The sequence below is a fragment of the Branchiostoma lanceolatum genome, chromosome 2 (genome assembly GCF_035083965.1).
Source record: "Branchiostoma lanceolatum isolate klBraLanc5 chromosome 2, klBraLanc5.hap2, whole genome shotgun sequence".
Taxonomy (NCBI): Eukaryota; Metazoa; Chordata; class Leptocardii; order Amphioxiformes; family Branchiostomatidae; genus Branchiostoma; species Branchiostoma lanceolatum.
In genome coordinates this window covers 5,090,565-5,110,026 of record NC_089723.1, presented here as the reverse complement: position 1 = coordinate 5,110,026, position 19,462 = coordinate 5,090,565, and the positions used below count along the sequence as shown (strand labels likewise).

Sequence of the window (19,462 nt, the reverse complement as noted above, 5' to 3'; positions counted from 1 at the left end):
GACGCCGCCAGCTTGCCGCGGGTCCAGTGAGAGGGGGGGGGGCTGACTGTTTCTTACATCTATCCAGCTGCTTGCCTTGCGCATCTTATTACTTGGATGTCATCAGCGTATCATCACGAGTCAGCTACCCCTGTGATGTCGTTTGCTTCCGGCCATGTATCAGCGTAGCCTTGGTGACGGAGGTCGTGATATTGTTAACCGTATGATATGGAAAGGTCAATCTTCATCATGCGTTGAAAGCAACAAGCACCGTCGTCAAAATTAGTCTCGAAAAGTAGAATTTGTGTTCATAATTCGTATTCGTAACCCCAATGAAGGCATGGTGGAGGCTTACTCGGGTATCTTACGGTACTACCGGTGTTCTACGGTACGTTGGCGGCGTCGCTGCGACCTAGATTGGATTTGTGTTACCCTTGTCTTTAAATCAATTGGAATAGAATGCAAAATGTACAAGTGTAACTGAAAAAACAACAAAACATACAAAGCGTAAAAAGATAATTTTTTGTCAATGAAATTCTTGGAGCGCTCTGTCAAATCGCTAGTTCGCAGCGAGATCGCCAACGAGCGGGAGGGCAGCATTAAAATTGCGGCCTCTACTAGCCCCCCGATCGAAACCAGCCTCTACCAGGCTCCAGAGGCGGCTGGAAAGAGTAGAAATTGGCCAAATAGAAAGAAAAACATGCAAGAGTTTGTCTGCTATAGGGGTACAGTTTGCCGCTCTGAATGGCATATTTGACCCTCTCTCCGTAGCCGACTCCCTCAGCATACTACATGTATTCATTCTATTTGGACAATTTCCACTATTTTTCGAGCCATCCGCGGAGCCTGGTAGATCGAAAACTCTGCTTGGAGAATACCGCACGTCCAATGAAATACCGCTTTAACAATGTGCACGCGACTGCCATACGAGGACGACGGGAGGTTGCCGGAATTACGCCTCTAAATCCCGCCCCAGCGGCGTTAATGTACAAGAGGCGTGCGGGTCCCTGGTCGGGCTTACCGTCGCGATGAACAGGGATTGTCGGCTAGGGGATGTTTTTCAGCGGGGAGCTGATGTAGGCTCGTTTGCAGGCCTCCTGGGTGGCAGCGGCGGCGATAATTTTTGGGTTGCGCTGATTCCCGATTTAAAACTTATCGGGGCCAGGTTCTTTTGTTGGGGAACCCGTATTGCTGGAGAACCCGTATTACCGCTTCCCTGGTAAATTTACGCCGGCAAAGGAGGCTAGATTTATGAATGGTACGCACGGCGACAGGTGGGGGTTTCTGGACATTGTCATTTTCTGATGGTCGGGGCGTCATTGAGCTACGTTGCATAAATGTCTTTCATTTCACAACGTACGCATAGCTAAGCACGATGTTCCGAAGATGTATGTACTATGTCCTGTTGTTGTTACACCACCTTTACACTAGATCTAGACAGAGACTACAACCGTTGAGTAACCAAAGATTTTGGCAGACCGCTCAACGAATCTCAGAAATAGACAACGATTGTTCCCCCCCTTTGTGTGTTTTGTTGTCTTTCGATTCATACTTAAACATCGTGCATCATATTTCAATTATAATATAAAGGGTCTCAAAAATCCAATTTTGGTCCCCGTGCGATCTCTTTTTCGTGGAAAGGGCCTTAGGTCCTCCGACTCTGCACCGCTGACTAAGGCAGTTGCTATGGCCAATTAAGCCACGTTTTAAGCCCATTTCTATGACAGGTCGTTTATCATACTGTACTAGAAGGAGGAAGCACAGGCCTCGCAACGGGGACAGCTTGTCACATCCTGTGTAATTGTTTTGACGTTGTTTTGAATTCACGTATGACCTTCCGATGGTAAAAATGGTCACTGTCCTTGGTACTAGTGTTCCTCAGCTAGCTACGCGAACGCCCGTCCAAGAAAACAGCCTCTAATACCGCTAAATGATAACTGCTAAAGAAATTCTTCCTTCTAAACCAAAGTTGAACTGTAATTTGCAACACAAAAATTGGACTTACCCCAATTTTTCGACTGCCGAATTCCTGTTTTTGTCAAGGAATGACAAAAAAATTGTGTCGGAAATTACAGTTCAACGTAACTGATTTATACAAACACAGATGAACTTTGAAGCTAAAAATCTAAGTTACATGCATTTGATATTAGAAAGACTTAATGTATAGAACATGGAGCATAATGATAGTTGCATCGTAGGCTTCCCAGACGATACATTTACCTGTTGATATGGCGCTAACCTAGCCTATTTAGCAGGCTTTTGGGGGGCTTATACTGTGTTTCTTTCGTATCAGGCATTTTTGTCAGCTCTCGGCACCTACGATTGAAAGATAGAAAGTTTAAAAAAACGCATAAAACCTGCGATAGAAAGTTCGGAAAAAAACGCATAAAACATGTCAAAAACTAGCCCGAGCCGAACCTCTACTTGGAGAGTTTAGAGAGCCTGAACTCAAAGCGTTGTTGAGTGTTGATCAGTGTTTTCTCATGCCTACCCTCAGGACGCAGCGTCGGTCTCCAGCGCAGACACAGACAACAGTGACAGCAATGCCGGCTCGGGGGACCTGGATGTCACCTCTCCTACCAAACAGGAGGCAGACAAGACGCCGCAGCAGCCCAATGGCGTTCCCGCCAAGGAGGGCAAGTCAGAAAATGGTGAGTGCTTTTCTAATAGACCTAGCGGTGTCCTCAATTAAGTGCGGAGCCCAGAGAATTACGTGCATGTCAGTATATATTTCTATGGCGGAGGTTATTGACAGCATGTTCCTGTCAATAAGAATTATTTTGCATTATTGACAGGATATGTTCCAATATTTGGGATTTTTTGCACTCTAGACAGGATGTTCCAATATTGTTTCTGTCAATAAGATTTTGTTCACTATCAAGATTTTTGGCACTACAAACAGGATATGTTCCAATAGTTGGGATTTTTAGCACTATTGACAGGATGTTCCAACATTGACAGGATCTTCCTGTCAATAAGAATGTTTTGCACGCACTATTGACTGGATGTTCCTGTCAATAAGAATGTTCTGTAATTCACTTGCCGCCACCGTGAAGTTAAAGTCCAGTGAAAATACCATTTTCCTAACACCGTGGAATTTTGCTACCGTGAAGATAAAGTGAATTACAGTAGTTATTATGTCCTCAGTCAGTTGTTCAATATGTTGCATGTATCATAAATGCTGACATCATGTATAAGATATGTCGATAATGTGCACATTCATTTGAATATTACCCCACTATTCCCAAAGAATAGCCTAAGTCAGCAAATCCCTATCCCACAGGAAAAAAATCACCATCATCATAATCATTCATCAAATCTCTGCATCCCCCATGTCAGAAGGCCTTCCTCACCCATATACCAAGTAGGACTCGAAATTCATTTTAGGGAATAAGTGCACTGGTGTACCCAACCTAAAAATCTAGGTGCACTGAAAGAATTTTGAGTGCACAAAAGTGCACATACACCCAGTATTTTGAGCCCTGAAAGGTAAGATTATACACTAGTAATCAGCATATTCTTTAAATGTCAAAAAATCAAACTTTATTGTATAAATTCTAACGTTAGAGTTAGCTATAGCATTTCAGTTAAATATTTCAAAGCTGGAAACTGCAATTAGCTATTGCTTTTTGCAAAAATTCTACTTTATTTTATGTTGTGCACCCAAACATTTTGTGTACACCTAAAGTTTTAGGTTAGACGCACCAGTGCACCTATTCCAAAAAAACAAATTTTGAGCCCTGCCAAGGTAAAGTGCATGTGTCCTCTACATGACCTCTGGTGGAGTGACACTCCGTCGACCTCTGCACATCCTGTAAAACATCCCGGGATCAGCCAGATGAATGGCCCCTGAAGAGCGGGGAGGGCCCTCCGGTTAGGCTCAGGATACAGACAGCTAATACCTAAGGGGAAGCTAGACGGATGATCTAACATCTACTAACATAATTTCACCAGTTCCACCCAACGTTAACGTCCGTTAAGGTGCTGCACTAGAGGTCTCTCAAACCCACTGTTTTTCAAAGTGGTGGATTTATGTAACCAGGCAGATTAATGTTAATGGAGGTTACATGTGTGATGGCACGAAGAAACATCATTCATGATGATGGAGGTTTTTTGACTGGGTGTTCCTGTCAACAAGAATTTTCTGCACTATTGACAGGATGTTGTCTCTAGTGGTAAGGGGAGTAACAATCACTTAGAAGGGCCCTCCGGTTATGCTCAGGATACAGACAGCTAATACCTGAGGGGAAGCTAGACGAATGGTTCATGTAGGATGGCACGAAGATGCATCATTCAATAGCAAAGTTCTTTATTCTAAACCAAGTATTTATATGACTCTTGTAAATACTTTGTTGTGAATAAAAAAATCTTTACTATTCAGACATTCACCAACCTGATAAAATTATTCACTGATGAAACGTCATTCATTTGCAAGCCTCAAAAAGATGATGGAGACTGTTCCAGAGTGTCAACAAGAATTTTTTGCACTATTGACAGGATGTTGACACTATTGGAAAGGGGGTGTAACAAACAAGCAAACAATCAATGAAATAAACAAACAACGACTTCAGAGGGCTTTCCGGTTTAGGCTCAGGATACAGACGGGTAATACGTGATGGGAAGCTACATGTAGGAAGAAGAAGATGATGCAGGATGGCACAAAGTTACATCAATCATTTCCAAGCCATGAAAGATGATGGGAGGCTATTGACGGGATGTTACTGTCAATAAGAATTTTTTGCGCCATTGACAGGACGTGGAAAATGGGTTTAACAATTATGACTTAGATTAGGATACAGACAGGTAATACCTAAGGGGAAGACATAGGATGTAGCAGGGCTGTCTCCGGCTTTAAATTTGTTTCTGTCCCACTCATCGTTTGGGAGCCTGTGTTGTAAATTTTTGGTGTCAAATCTGTCAATTTTAAGCGCAACTCACAGAATTATATCTACCTCAATTTCATGTCATGAACTTCAGATTTGGCACGAATGGGGTGAATTTTTCTCTGTATTAACAAGTTTCCGTCCTGGAACAGAGGGATGGGTCATGGAGACAGCTAGTACATGTAGGCCTAGGATGGCACAAAGTAACATCAATCATTTGCAAGCTATAAAAAATGAGGCAATTGACGGGATGTTCCAGTCAACAAGAATTTTTTTCACCATTGACAGGATGTTCCTGCACGCCAAATTTTAGGTCGCTCTGCGGCCATAGCCTCTAGTGGAAAGGGGAAGTAACAATCATTTAGAAGGGCCCTACGGTTAAGCTAAGGATACAGACATGTAATACCTGAGGAGAAGACGGATGTTGCACGTAGGAAAGCACGAAACATCATCATTCACTTACAAAATGGCATGCAAGTTAATCATGAGCCACCATTAGTGTAGCGTGTGTAGTCCAATGATTAGTGGCCTGCCCCAGGACCCAGGGGTTGGGGGTTTGCATCCCGGATGTGTCGCATACCCAACATGCATGCTACTGGAAAGGGTTGCAGTTTTAAGGATGGGAGACTTAAATCTGTAGTAAACTGTCTCATTGTTAAGAGCTATGGGAATTTCCTTGTATGCTGAACATGTAAATACTGTACATGGTGCCTGTAGAATTGCAGGAAACAACATCATTCATTCACAAAATAAAGAGTTTGTCTGGGTTGCAGTCTCTGTAGAGCTTTATTTGCAGTGTGTTATGGAAAAGTGTGCTCCCAATTCACATACATAGGAGATTTTTGAATGTCAAAACTCCTACATGACCACCTCTAAATAATGACCACCTACCTGGCCAATTTCACCACTTTTTGTTGGTCCCTTTAATAATCTTTCCCAGCGACCACCTGTTAACACAGACCAGATTTTATCGGTCCTCTGGGTGGTTGTCTTGCTCAGTTTTGACTGTAAACACATTTCTAACACATTTTAACATGTCTCCAAAAAGAAATATTGGAGAACTAGAAGAAGAAACCTTTTTATGCCTGTCCAGAGTTGCTTTGAAAAAAATCATGTCTCATCACATTTGGGGCATCCCTTAACATAATTATATGTACCCAAAGTTCTCAGGGTGACACCACTAAAGGAGAATTTACTACGCTAGTCCTGAAGCCAGACATAAATAGCCTACTTACAGGCATTAGTTCAGCAGTTGAAGGGGCAGGACTTAGCCTAATGTGAGACAATAATGTTTGCAGAGAATACCTTGGGTGAATTAGGTTGTTAATCATGCAGATAAAGGCTAGTTTGCTACACATTGCCACAGGGTGTTCATTACACTTATATTGCCAATTCTCCCTACAAAGCACCAGTGTACAGGTTGTGGTAATGTTTTGTGAACCAGGTTTAGAAATGGTTTCTTTGTCAACCTTTCAAAGGTAGCGGATCACGCTGAGTCAACCTGTGGGTCAGACTATGCATGATGTACAAAATGGCTAATAAACTGGTGGACGTACCAACTACTAAGTACCTAATTCCAGCTCAGAAAAGAAGAAGAAATAGTCATGCCTCAAAGGATCAGATTGATCAACGCAGAATTTAGGTGTTCCGAAATTCGTTTTTGCCTAGAGCTTTAAACAACGTCAACGCTAACAGCTAGATGTGCAAAGGTCGGGTGTGAAAGTTTGTTCAGTGTAATATAAACAGATCTGCTTTGCTGTGTGCCTACAAAGCTGATTTGTTACACAGAAGAGCGGTTATACCGGCTATACAAATACAGAGTGATACAAATACATACCATGGATAAATATGAAGAAGAACTTTATTGCATGGCAACTGTACACGGTACAATGTATGGCAACAACTATCAAACATAGTACAAATTAGACACATGAAATAAACTTAACATCCTAATCTTAAAAAAAAAACTATGAGGGTTTGCATAAGTCTTTGACATAGTGTTACAATCCAGTGAGGCTATAGATGTAGGGAAGACATGTTGGGAGAATTCAGGTGATCCATCACGAAGGTGATTAGCACGATTTCCCGTTGACGAGACACATATCCAGGTCCCAGGAGGGCAGGAAAGGAGACGACCGGCCACAAAATGACCCTAAAGCTGTCGGCACTAGAGGGATATATGTCATGCTGACGCAGTAAATATTTTAGAGCTACATTTACATCCCTTTCAAGCATTTCCGATCATCTCCGTGCTGTGGGCCCACAAAAGCCCCCCTGTCACTGGACTCACGGCACGCTGGCGGCGTCGCTGCGGCCGATCGAATTGACAAAATATTCAACGAATTTCATTGACAAAAACCGAATTTTTAAAGTTTTGTGTGTTTTGTTGTCTTTTTGGTCATAGGTGTACGTTTTGAATGATATTCCCATAATAAAGTCAAAGGTAACACAAATCCAGTTTAGGATGCAGCGACGACGCCAGCGTGCCGCGGGTCCAGTGAGAGGGGGGCTTTCCACAAATGTATCCACCTGCTTTTGTGTTGTGTTGAAAAAAAATCATTTTTCCCTAGAACTGTCGTAGGGTGGAACTCGTTGCCACCAGGTACTGTAGGAGCATCCTTGCTAGCTTTAAACAACGCTTACAGACAGATGTGCAAAAGTTGGGTGAGACAGGTCGTTCGGTGTAATATAGACAGCAGCTGCTGCGCTATGTGCCTACAAAGCTGGTGTGTTCCATTGAATTTCAGCGTAACACACCAGCTTTGTAGGCACACAGCGCAGGCTGAATGGCAATTACCATTATATAGATACAGTCTCATACAGACAGAAGTATTTTTCTTCTTTTAATTGCATTTCAGGTCTAAGACATATGATAATATCTTTTACATGAAAAAAAGTAAACAAATGGCAAATCATTATATGACAGGGCTAAATATCTTAAACAAAAAGGATAGGAATTAATCTTAGATCTTAATCAATGTGACAAGAATATCTTAGTCAATATGACAAAATCAAAACAAGACAAAAGTCAAAAAGACAAAGTGGTAGAGATCTAAGTCAATGTTATGCATCTTTGCCCCCCATTTGCACATTTTTTCATAACAGAAGTGAAACATTGCAAAGTATATACACATGGTACAGTTCAATTACATGTAGTGTGTCAAAATGTAACTTCAACATTTCATAGTTTCATGGTTTGGTCGTCATTCTCAGATTGTTTGGATGTTAGTGGTTTGTATGACAAACATCTATTAAATCCTGTAGGCTTAAGTGAATTTCTATAGCTCTTTCACCCCAAAAATCTATGTAAATATGCAAGGGCAAAAATTGTGTATACTTGTTTAGTAAAATATCAGGGAGCATGGCATAAGAGTTTGTAATGAGCCACCATACAACATTGTATGGATTCTAAGTGCATGGCCCTTTGGTGAACCCATCACCCATGTACAAAAGAAATGGGGGGTAAAATGGAAAGGGTCATTAGAACAGATAACATCACATTGAACAGACAGGGATGGCTTAGACCAACTGCGGGCGAGTCATTATTAACATCCTGATCGGTTTTAGCAGTTTTTTAACCCAGCAAATCTTGAGAGACTTTAAGCCCCCTAAGACTGGAGAAACTACCATGAATTGAAGAGGAGTCAGACATTTAAAGTGTTTATGACACCAAAATGCAACATTATCATATCAACTTCAATGATGATAGTATCATTCAATGAATATAGAAATTTGTGCCAAATATACACCCCTATGAAGTTATTGAACATCAAACCATCCAAGATCATGTAATAGCCTTCGGCTAGTTGGGTAGCCCTGGCTGTACTTTTGTTACAGCCAAATAAATAAATCAAATCATACTTCCAGCTCTTGATTCCTACCGACAGGTATTTATTTTGAAATGTAACCTCCATTAACATTCATCCGCAGGGTTACATAAATCCGCCACTTGAAAAACAGTGATTTTGAGAGGTCTCTAGTGCAGCACCCCCCAGGTACATTTTTTGTATGCACAGTTTAGATGTACAAGAATGCATTATACTGGGGGACGTTGGGGTGGAGATCTGTTTGGACGTATCTTTTGAAGGTGGCGGAATTATAGTAGTTTTTTTAACCAGCAAATTCCTTGTTTTTAACAGAAGATTCAGCATCGGATGACAGCAGTGGAGCACCTGCTAGTCCCACTCCCCCAACCAACAAGCCAATAGGAAAGGGCGTAACAGAAACAGCCGCTAGCAAGCAGCCAATCACCAGCCAGGACAGCAAGAATGACGACAGCATGGAACCAATCAACTTGAGCGACAAGTCACCAAAGTCAGCTGAGGCGCGGAGCTCCCTGTCGGAGGGGCTGACAGGTCGAAGGTTGGAGGTGGAAGGTCAGAAGGGTCATCGACCTGACCTCAGTGCCCATGGACACACCTACTCACTCTTCGCATGTCTGAAAGCAGCTGATTCGGAGCCAAAAAGAAACGTAAGTCCAATCTACATGACCTTACAAAGTTACATGTTGTACTAACATATTTGTGTGAATAGTTTTATCAGGTTGGTAAGTCACTGGAAAACAAGATTCTTTGTGCACAACCAAAAGTTTTATTCACAACAGCGTCAGAGCAATTCTGGTTGGTTCACTTTGCATTGCAGTGAGACCTATAGCTTCAGTCAAGTCTGATTTGAAATGTGAACCAATTATAATTGCCCGATGGAATGTAACAGATGGTCACCAAAATGTTGTAGTGAATAAAACATTTGGTTATGAACAAATTTCTTGTTATCCAATCTTGTACTAACATTGTTGTCAGTATGGCAAACGGTAACTGTTTTTTAATTGGTAATGTGGCATTAGGTAGAGAAATCTGTTAAAAGTTTTCACAACAACCACCTGTTCAGGGCCAGACTATTTATGTATATGCATCTGGCACCTCTGCAGGCATTACCAAACTGTCTAAATTCTATTGGTCCCCTGGGGGTGGTCTTCTTGTACAGGTTTCTAGTTATCAACCACCTATTCAGGGCCGAACCGTTTACTTGTATGAGTTTGCATCTGGCACCTCTACAGGCATTCATGCATATAACCAAACTGTCTATAAAGACCACCTGTCCACATTTTATTGGTCCCTTTGGCAAGTGGTCTTCTTGGGTAGGTTTCACTGTACTGATAAATTCTAGAACAACAACTACCTGTTCAAGGCCAAACTGTTTACTTGTATGTGTCTGCATCTGCACCTCTGTCTATAAAGACCACGTGTCCACATTTTATCCTCACGAGTGGTTGTTTTGGACAGGCATTGAATTAAATTAAATTGTAGCCACCTGTAGTTGGCACACGTGTTCAGGGCCAAACTGTTTACATGTATATGTCAGCACCTAACATCCCATACAGTTGAAAAAACTGTCTATAAAGACCACCTGTCCACATTTTATTGGTCCCCTGACAAGTGGTCTTGGCATGTTTGACTGTACTGACAAACTCTACCCACCTGTAGTCACCACAACAACCACCTGTCCAGGGCCAAACTGTTTACTTGTATGTGTCTGCATATGCACCTCTGCCTATAAAGACCACATGTCCACATTTTATCCTGAGGCTCACAAGTGGTTGTCTTGGACAGGCATTAAACTAAATTATCACATGGCCAGATGGCGTAGACCAATCAGAAGCCTCCATTGCCCACAATAAGTGGTCTGTTATGAGGCCATAACACACCACTTATTGACGTCATGTCATAACACAACCGTTCCATTTTGTAGAGGGGGTATCTTTTTGATGAATCTTTTTCTTAACCTTGTTTAAAATATCTTTATTGTCTTAAAATTCCCAAAAATGTCCTTAGAATACATGTAGTTGTTCAGGGCCGAACTGTTTACTTGTATGTGTCTGCATCTGCACCTCTGCAGGCATCCCATGCATATGACCGAACTCACTACCCTGAATTGACTGCACAGTTAGAAGCGCCCATCATCCCGGAGGACCTGTCCGTCAGCCGCCCCGAGTCGCGTGACGACGACGACGATGATGACAATGACGACAACGACAAGATTAATGACCAAGACGTGGACCCAGAGAGACTGAAGGCCTTCAATGTAAGTACATGTTCATTCAAACTTTGTAGGGTGGTGATGAACCAAAGAAGACTTTCCATATCACAAAGTAAAGTTGTATCAAAACACATTCATTACACTGCAAGGAAAATGTTTGACCCCAAATCTAATGCAAGAGCAGGAAAAAACAAGATGGGTAAGAAAAAACAGGATGCCCAGATTTTGAAAATAGAGACCATAAAACATTGTTACAAGAATTGAAGTGAAAGAAACATGGTATCACATTTACCAACAAGTCCTAACCATGGTGAAAGGCAGGTCAACAATAAACTATGTCAATAGAATATCAGCATACCGTAACATAATACAGTGGGAAAGAACTGCAAGTTATTGTGGTACACATGTACGTAGACACCTAATTAATTGATTGTAGTGTGGTAATGGTGAAATGAAAAAGGGGTATGTGTTCTTTTCCTCTTAGTTTGATGATGACAATGTATTTATTGTTTGTTTGTTTGTTTGTTTGTAGATGTTTGTTCGTCTCTTCGTGGATGAGAATCTGGACCGGATGGTGCCCATCTCCAAACAACCGAAGGAGAAGATTCAAGCGATCATCGAGTCCTGCAACCGCCAGTTTCCCGAGTTCAACGAGCGAGCCCGCAAGCGAATCCGAACGTACCTTAAGTCCTGTAGAAGAATGAAGCGCAACAAGGACTCCAACGGGGTGGAAACTGTAAGTTCAGAAGATCAATCAATCAATCAATCAATCAAGCAATTAATTAATCGATCAATCAATTTCTGTTTATTTCGTTTTTTCGATACACTTTAGGCTTATCTTCTCCCTACTGCGAAATTAGAACCACACGAACTTAAATGCATTAACACAGTAATTTGTAGGAGTGAATATGACATGAGTGAATGTGCCTTAGGCCATAGCAAGTAAATTTTATGGATGACATCCTCCGCAGACTCCAAAATGGGGCGAAAAAAAAACAAGGCGGGCCAAAAAAAACAAGATTCATGTATTTCAAAATTTTGATATCATAAATCTTGTTAAATAAGAATTGAGGCGACGAAATATGATATCATGACCAACAGATCTTTTATTCCTGTATTCAACCAATGAGGTTTCATATATACTATAAAACCTCCTTGATTCAACAGTAAACATGTCCTTGTATATGTGTATAACGTTACATCTCAATAGACTAACTACAACAAATGCAGAAAAGAGCTTGTTGTACCATCATCTGAAGCAACAACACTGGTATTCATATGCAATGAAACGCCTTGTGTATACAGCTCAATTAACTAGAAACTCCCCCTCCCCCCATTATTTATATAATGGCCTTGCTAGAACAAATGCAGAAAACAGCTTGTTATTATACCATCATGGGCAGGAACCACACTGGGTATTCATATGCAACGAAACACCTTAGACTGTCAACAATAAACTGTTCTTGAAGATGTGTATACAGTTCAATTAACTAGAACAAACGCAGAAAACAGCTTGTCATACCATCATGGGCAGGAACTACACTGGGTATTCATATGCAATGAAACACCTTAGACTGTCAACGTTTACGACATATTTGCCTATTTTTGGCATGTTGATCACCGTCGGAGGGCAATGAAATTTCTTGTTTTTTATTTCAAAATCAGGTGAAAATTAATGAGCGCGCTGATGTCATCCATAAAAATTACTTGCTGTGGCCTTAGGTACTTATCAACTTAGGCAGCAGTACAGAAGCACCAACTAGTAATCTATGACGGTACTGCAGCCTTGGAATTATCTATAGATAGACTGGAAATAAGATCTACCTGAAAGTGTCAGAATCCCAAGATGCAAAATTTTTAAACAAGTTTTGCTAATGCGGACCTGTAATAAAGTGTACTCGGTAGGTATATCTTGAACTTGTACTTGTAAATAACGAGCCTAACTTGTACTTATTTTCATCTTCCCCCAGTTGAGACCCACCCCCCCACACCTTACATCCGCCATGGCTGAAAGTATCCTGGCCGCAGCCTGCGAGAGTGAAGCCAAGCGACAACAGGACCAACTCAAGGCCTTACACCAAGACGAGCCTCAAACAAAACGGATGAAAACAGAGCATCATCGGGTGGGTACTCTTGTATTCGATCGTGCTCTTGTGCGCTCATTCTTTTTATTCTCTTTTCAAAGGATACGCCCTTGCAACTTTTGCCCCTTGATGACAATTACTGAATAAGCATGCATTGTTGTATGTTAATGATAGAAATATCCTATTTAGATAGATAGGAAGCAAATTCCCTCACTACAGACATATGAATAGCACTGAAAAATGTATGTCAGTCATGCATTTTGATAAATCGACTATAGCTAAAACCCATAGAATCCTTGATTTTCACCATTACCAAGAGGTGGAAAGAATCCGAACCTATATGCTAGACTACAATACCTGTACCAATATGGGTATGTTTGTAAACACATCAGATTTTATGTTGTGACCTGTATACTTAGTGCAAAAATGTACAATAAAGGTCTTCATTCATTCACTAATTCCTAAATTGATTTCAGGATGAGCCACCAGTCCTGGACTGCCACTCAGAACTGCTGCCTTACAACTCCACCTCCTCCTACCCCAATGGAACGTCCCGCCTTGGTCTACACACTTACCCCAACTCACAGAGCTACCAGTCATCGGTCACAAACGGTAAATACTGTAATTCTTTTTTTTTCTCACTGTAACTAAATGTTCGCTGTTTTCATGGTTACCTCTGCACCGTGAACTATCATCACCGTGAAAAACCTGTTGTAATCATTGTAATCATTTATGAGTCCTTCACACATCCTTTCTGTAAATCACTTAATGCCACCATGAAGTTAAAGTTCAGTGAAAATGTCCCTTTAACCTACACCGTGAAATTTTGCTACCGTGAAGATAAAACCGAACTACAGTATCTACACTTTGGTGACAATAGCATTTTGATGCAGTATCGTGCATAGTCAGTGGCTAGTGACCTTGTCTCTGGACAAAGATGTTGTGAGTTTGAATCCTGTAGTTTGGGTGGTTTCAATTTTGTGGCAGGGAGAAAATGGAGTGTTCGCAATAGTTTTAAGTTTGCATTGGAGACAATAGTAGACAAAGGCCAAAAAAGTTTGCAGTCGTTTAACTTCATGGCAAAGAGCTTACCACCAAAACCGCGAATATAAAACCACTGCAAACATTTCTGCATTTATAGTAGTATCTCCACTTTGGTGACAATAGCATTTTGATGCGTGCATAGTCCAGTGGTTAGTAACCCTGCCTCTGGAAAAAGGGCTTGTGGGTTTGCATCCTGGCTGTTATATCAATGGTCTATTGAGCCAAAAAGGCAGTCTTACACATATATGATACCTGTCCATAGTGCTGAAAAGCCTTCCATTACATGTGTATGTACAGCTGACGTGTAGAACTTCAGTTGTGGCTTATATTGGCTTATCCCAATATTGGCAGCCAATGGGCTGAATTGATGCCAAGACATTTAAAAAGAAATCATAACAAATGAAATGGTTTATACACAGTATCACGTTAAAATTTATATCGGTATCAGCATTAGAATCAACATCAAAATCAACTTGCATGCTACTGAATAAGATTGAAGTCCTCAGGATGGTACGTTAAGCCTTTGCCTATTGTTCATTGTACTTGTTCAAAAAGAGCTAGAGGACTTTCCTCTGTACAATGGACAAAAATTTAATGTTTTTTTTTCAGTGTATCACTTTGTATCGTTGGTATATTCTGGCGTTTAATGATGTGAGCGATACAATATATTCCCTTCACCACAGGTCCTACTGATCTCAGTTTAAAGAAGAGTCCATCCAAGAGCACCCTGAACCCCAATGAAGTAGCGGCCATCAAGCAGCTGATCGCTGGCTACCGAGAGTCTGCCGCGTTCCTCTACCGTTCTGCGGACGAACTCGAGCAACTCCTCCTGCAGCAGAGCTAGGTCGCCAGGTGTCGCGCTGATATTGTTGGGCCGTCCTGTGTGCAATGTGACAGTGCCTGTCTGGCATTAACAGACAAGGAGATTGCAGTTGTAGGGTGTCCATTGTGCAATCACTTAGATTCCTGTTTTACGACAGGGAGAGAGATGTTGAAATTGTTTACGTTGGTGTCTTCACCAAGTTAGCGAATGACGTGTATTGGAAAGAGAGAGAAAAAGATTGTCTGAAAGCATGTACTATGTAAGGCAAAAATTATGCCCAACATTTACATAGGTGCCACCAACTATGGCCTCTGGACAAGATTGCATTACTGATACAACAGTAATTCCACGGAACTCGAGAGAACATCACCATCAAAGTGACTTTGACTTTGGAATGTCTACTGATGTAGGGCTTGGATAGCACTTTTTTCCACTGCTATCACTTGTACAAGTCTTCATGAAAAGGTCTAACGATTGTGCCTCCATAAATTGAAAGAGAAACTAAATGTTCTAATAGAGCTGAGCACCTTCAAGGAATGGTGTTAATGTTAAAGACATATTATATAGAAGAGAAATACAGATATGTCTATTAGTACTTATGGAGAGGAACCTTTGTGGCACCTCCTCTTTTGAAGAGTCTTCACACTTTACATGGTAGCTGCAAAGTCCATCCACATTGATGGTTTGGAATGGGGAAATTTAGATATTGTCATGGTCAAAGCAGTGAGCGTTTCTTTTGCTACTTGGAGACAATATCGGAGAAAGATGAAGATATATTGTTGATATCTGTATCAGAGAAAGGTATCCGGTGGTTTTGCATATATGGTTTTGTAGATATGGTCTTGGCTCATAAATTTATTGATATATATGAAGCTGCACTTGGCCAAAATGTCTAGTGAAAAAGATGGTTTTGTAGATATCCAAAGATTGTGTTCATGAGATGTGTATTCTATTTTACATGAAAATGCTGCCTCTACATTGACATATATCATTGAGTAGTCTCAGACGATTTAAAGACACTTTATTTATTTATTTGCCTATTTATTTGTTCCTTGTTGAGTACAAAGTGATATATAATATTATATGTATAAACGTAAAAGGTGTGTCGAGAGTTAAAGTTATTGTTGAGTTATGAAAATTTCATTCCATATTTGAGACTTAAAGTCAACATTGTGAGTGAAGTTTTGTACAGCAAAATGTTGTATAAGTTTAGAGTTTGGTACATAGATATTAGTTTAAAATGCCATCCGAGAACAGGTTTTGCCAAATGACAGAGGTACTTAGCACATGTTGATTGTAACGATTCTTTAAACCTTGAACTTCCAAGTCACAATACATTTCTTTCCAAAATACTTGATGCAACAAAGAAAACAATGGACATAGATTCAGTCACTCATTGTTAATAAGCATTTTTGGTTAAGCCAACTCAGTTCCAACAAAAATTTCTTTAATTTAGGAATCAAACATGGTATGGTACGTTAAAAAATGTTTGGAATTTCTGCATCATCACTTCCTCAATCCACACCAGACAAATGTTTAGTTGTGACTCTAAAGAAAATGTTATATCTGAATCTATTGTAGCTGCCTGTGTCAGCAACTTGTTTGATCATATTGTGTACCTTATTTTGCTTGATCTTGTAGAAGCAAGCTGTGTACCTTTTAAGGGACCAAATATGACATGACCTGGCCTTTCCCTTTGCGTAAAGATCTCATGATCCACCTTTGAAACTATTTGACACATACATATAGTCTTAAGATCTCTTAGTTCAAACCAAATATAGGTAATATTACATATATGTGCAGGCTCTCACAGAGTCAAAGGGTTTTCTTTTTGCTTTCTTTTGATGTTCATGGAACAACTTAGCATTGTCAAAATTGTATCTTCTGCAACACAACAGAGCTTGCCAAACAGTAGAAGCCGTCACGGTACAGATATTTCTAAATTATTTGTTGTTGTTGTCACCATGCCACATGCACCTTAGATTTGATAACTTGATGGTACACACAGAAAGGCACATTCAGCCTATACATGTTATGTTTATTTGAAGCCACAACTGAAGTTCTATACAGCAACTGTACATACACATGTAATAGAAGGCTTTTCAGCACTAAGGACAGGTACCATATATGGAATGTACTAATTGTAAGAACTGTATTGCCAAGCACACAGAGAGCAAAGTCACATTCTTAACGACTGTATACATAGGACTATCAGCATATTGATTTCTGAAATGCAATGAGCCACATTGTGGTTGACCCGTCAGTTTGCAAGATGTTGTTTTTGTTAGTTCAAAGAGCAGTCAAAAATCAAGTAATTCGCTACATTTGCACCTTATGTTGCCTGTGTTTTATGAGTATGCTATGAAGTAATGCTAGAACCGGTTAAAACAGCATTTTACAGTAGATTACAGACTGCATACTTGTGAAAAGTTTTTCTTTCAAAGACCAGCAGGAGAAGTGATAAAAATGTAGTAACGTCCACTGTCAGTACTTAGCAGCAAAATGGAGTTCATACCATGTGATAGCTCTACATTTGACTTTTTATCAGGATTAATTTTGTTCACTACTGTTCAAACTGGTGTGTGTTTAGCAGTTGCTAATGAAAAACTTTCACAAGTCTAGCCAATGACATCTAAACATCTATTGCAGTGACGAGGCTATTGTGTCCATCAATGTGCATATGATTAGACTATATTTTGATTGGCTTTAATGCCATCCTCAACTTGAAAGGGGAATTTTCCAAAATTGTACTTAAACAATGTGGATTATTTCAGACAGAACAATCAGGCATACATACATACACGTTTATGTGAAAGAACTTCTGAGGTTTCTTCCATACATGTCATAGCCTTAGCTATTGCTTGAGACAAAACAAAGGGTAACGTACTTTGCTTTCCCCTAAAAGTGGAAACAACAACTATGATTTCATAATAGTTGACGACACATGTAATATGTACTGATATTGCATGACTTTTCAAACATTGCAAAGATACGCAAAAGTTACTCATGCAACTGGATACGTTTTATAAACAGACGTTTCAGATAGCATCTGCAATCTTTCGTCAGTGACTGAGACAATGACAATCATTTGCAGTCACTGAAGAAATATAGCTGATGCTATCTCAGAAAAGTCTGACCGTTTAGAAAGCTTATCCAGTTGCTTGAGTAACTTTTGCATTGTGTATCTTATTACTTGGATGTCTAACCTTCATTGATGCATTGCAGAGATAGCAGCTAGGCTGGCATTCCAGAAAAGTATGACGTAAGAGTTATTTTAGTACATTCCAGGAGCTTTGTTGGGCATTTACCTTATATGGTGTATTTCATTCCGGTGTCAAAGAAAGCTGTACAATCATTATATTGTGGTAAGCTTCAGACTGTATTCATATCATTTTGATGTCTTGAAAGAAAGAAAGATGGCATATTAAAGAAGAGGAGACAATATGCTGCACTTTTTGCTCGTTTTTTTTCTGTTTGAAAACTGTTCTTTCAAGGTCCCCCTCATATATCTTTCCTTCCAGTATTTGCTTCCCATTGACAAGTATGTACAAACTTATTGATATCCCCACAGCCTCCAAATCTAATGCGAAAGCGGGCAAAATCGTAGAAATAGGTCTAAACGTTGTATTTGAACTTGTCATACGGATTGAAATGACATACAAGATTGGCAACATAAAAAGATGTTGCCAGGGCGACGGTGGTCTCTGTTAACGTTTTCGTTTTTAGCCCACATGCAAATAAGGACCTCGCATAAATCATATCAGTCGATCACCTTCTCTACCAGAATAACACAAGTTGTCTAATGTACGAAAATCTTGTTTTCACAGAAAAAGATATCGTACCATTTCCTCATAAATTATGTAAATGAGGCCCTCTATGCAAGATTTGTGTCTAATAGTGGCCACATTTACTTAACTTCCAAATGGTGCAAAAATGAAATCCCCATCATTTACCACTATGGATTTATAGTATTTTGTCATTAATTATGCAAATTAAGTATCAATTTGCATAATTGATATCTATCGATATTTATCTCTTTCTCAGTTACATATGTCATGTGTTTGAGAGTCCTATAATAGAATTCAACTGATTTATTAACTGTCCTCATTAATTATGCACATCAGATATTGATTTACATAATTGGCATATGATTATGTAAATCATCACTTAAGCTATCTACACACCAAAAATTATGATTATCCGTCATCCCCTTCTTGCATTATTCTCTTTCAAAGTTTGAGTCGAAATCAGTTCCTGCAGGTCCAAAAAAAGCCACTATGGGGTCCAAATCTACGGGACATATTTTTCTAACAAAGAGCTATCCACCACTTAAAAATCATGACTATAGCATGTTCAGAAGATGAGATTTGAAAAGTGAAAGTTCCCCTGCAGTACCATAGAAAGTCGCTAGGGGGCCCAAAATCCAAGCATTACAAAGTCTCCCACAGACCTACCCACCTACAAAATATGAAGACAATACATCCAGGCATTCTTGAGTTATCGTCCCATGGACTTTTACATTCCTGTACAATTCCTAGAATTCTTGCAATCTGCACACAATATAGTAAAAATTTGGCTCGCCCCTGAGGTCTTTTATTCCTGTACTCAAGAAG

At 40.2% G+C, this 19,462-nt stretch overlaps 1 protein-coding gene across 3 annotated transcripts in view; it reads left to right on the top strand.

The window, feature by feature from the left end:
* The window catches only part of LOC136427228 (nucleolar protein 4-like), a 75,395-nt gene extending 57,104 nt beyond the window's left edge, over positions 1-18,291 (top strand). Inside the window, exons 4-10 of one of the 3 annotated variants that reach the window (XM_066416010.1) lie at positions 2,477-2,630; positions 9,005-9,333; positions 10,758-10,943; positions 11,431-11,634; positions 12,869-13,021; positions 13,459-13,594; positions 14,710-18,291. In XM_066416010.1, the coding sequence (XP_066272107.1) occupies positions 2,477-2,630; positions 9,005-9,333; positions 10,758-10,943; positions 11,431-11,634; positions 12,869-13,021; positions 13,459-13,594; positions 14,710-14,870 (1,323 nt within the window). In that variant the 3' untranslated portion in view covers positions 14,871-18,291. Of the gene's footprint in view, positions 1-2,476; positions 2,631-9,001; positions 9,334-10,757; positions 10,944-11,430; positions 11,635-12,868; positions 13,022-13,458; positions 13,595-14,709 lie in introns of all 3 variants that reach the window. The other 2 variants (XM_066416009.1, XM_066416011.1) reach the window with 2 other exon arrangements.
* Positions 18,292-19,462: the final 1,171 nt, after the last annotated feature.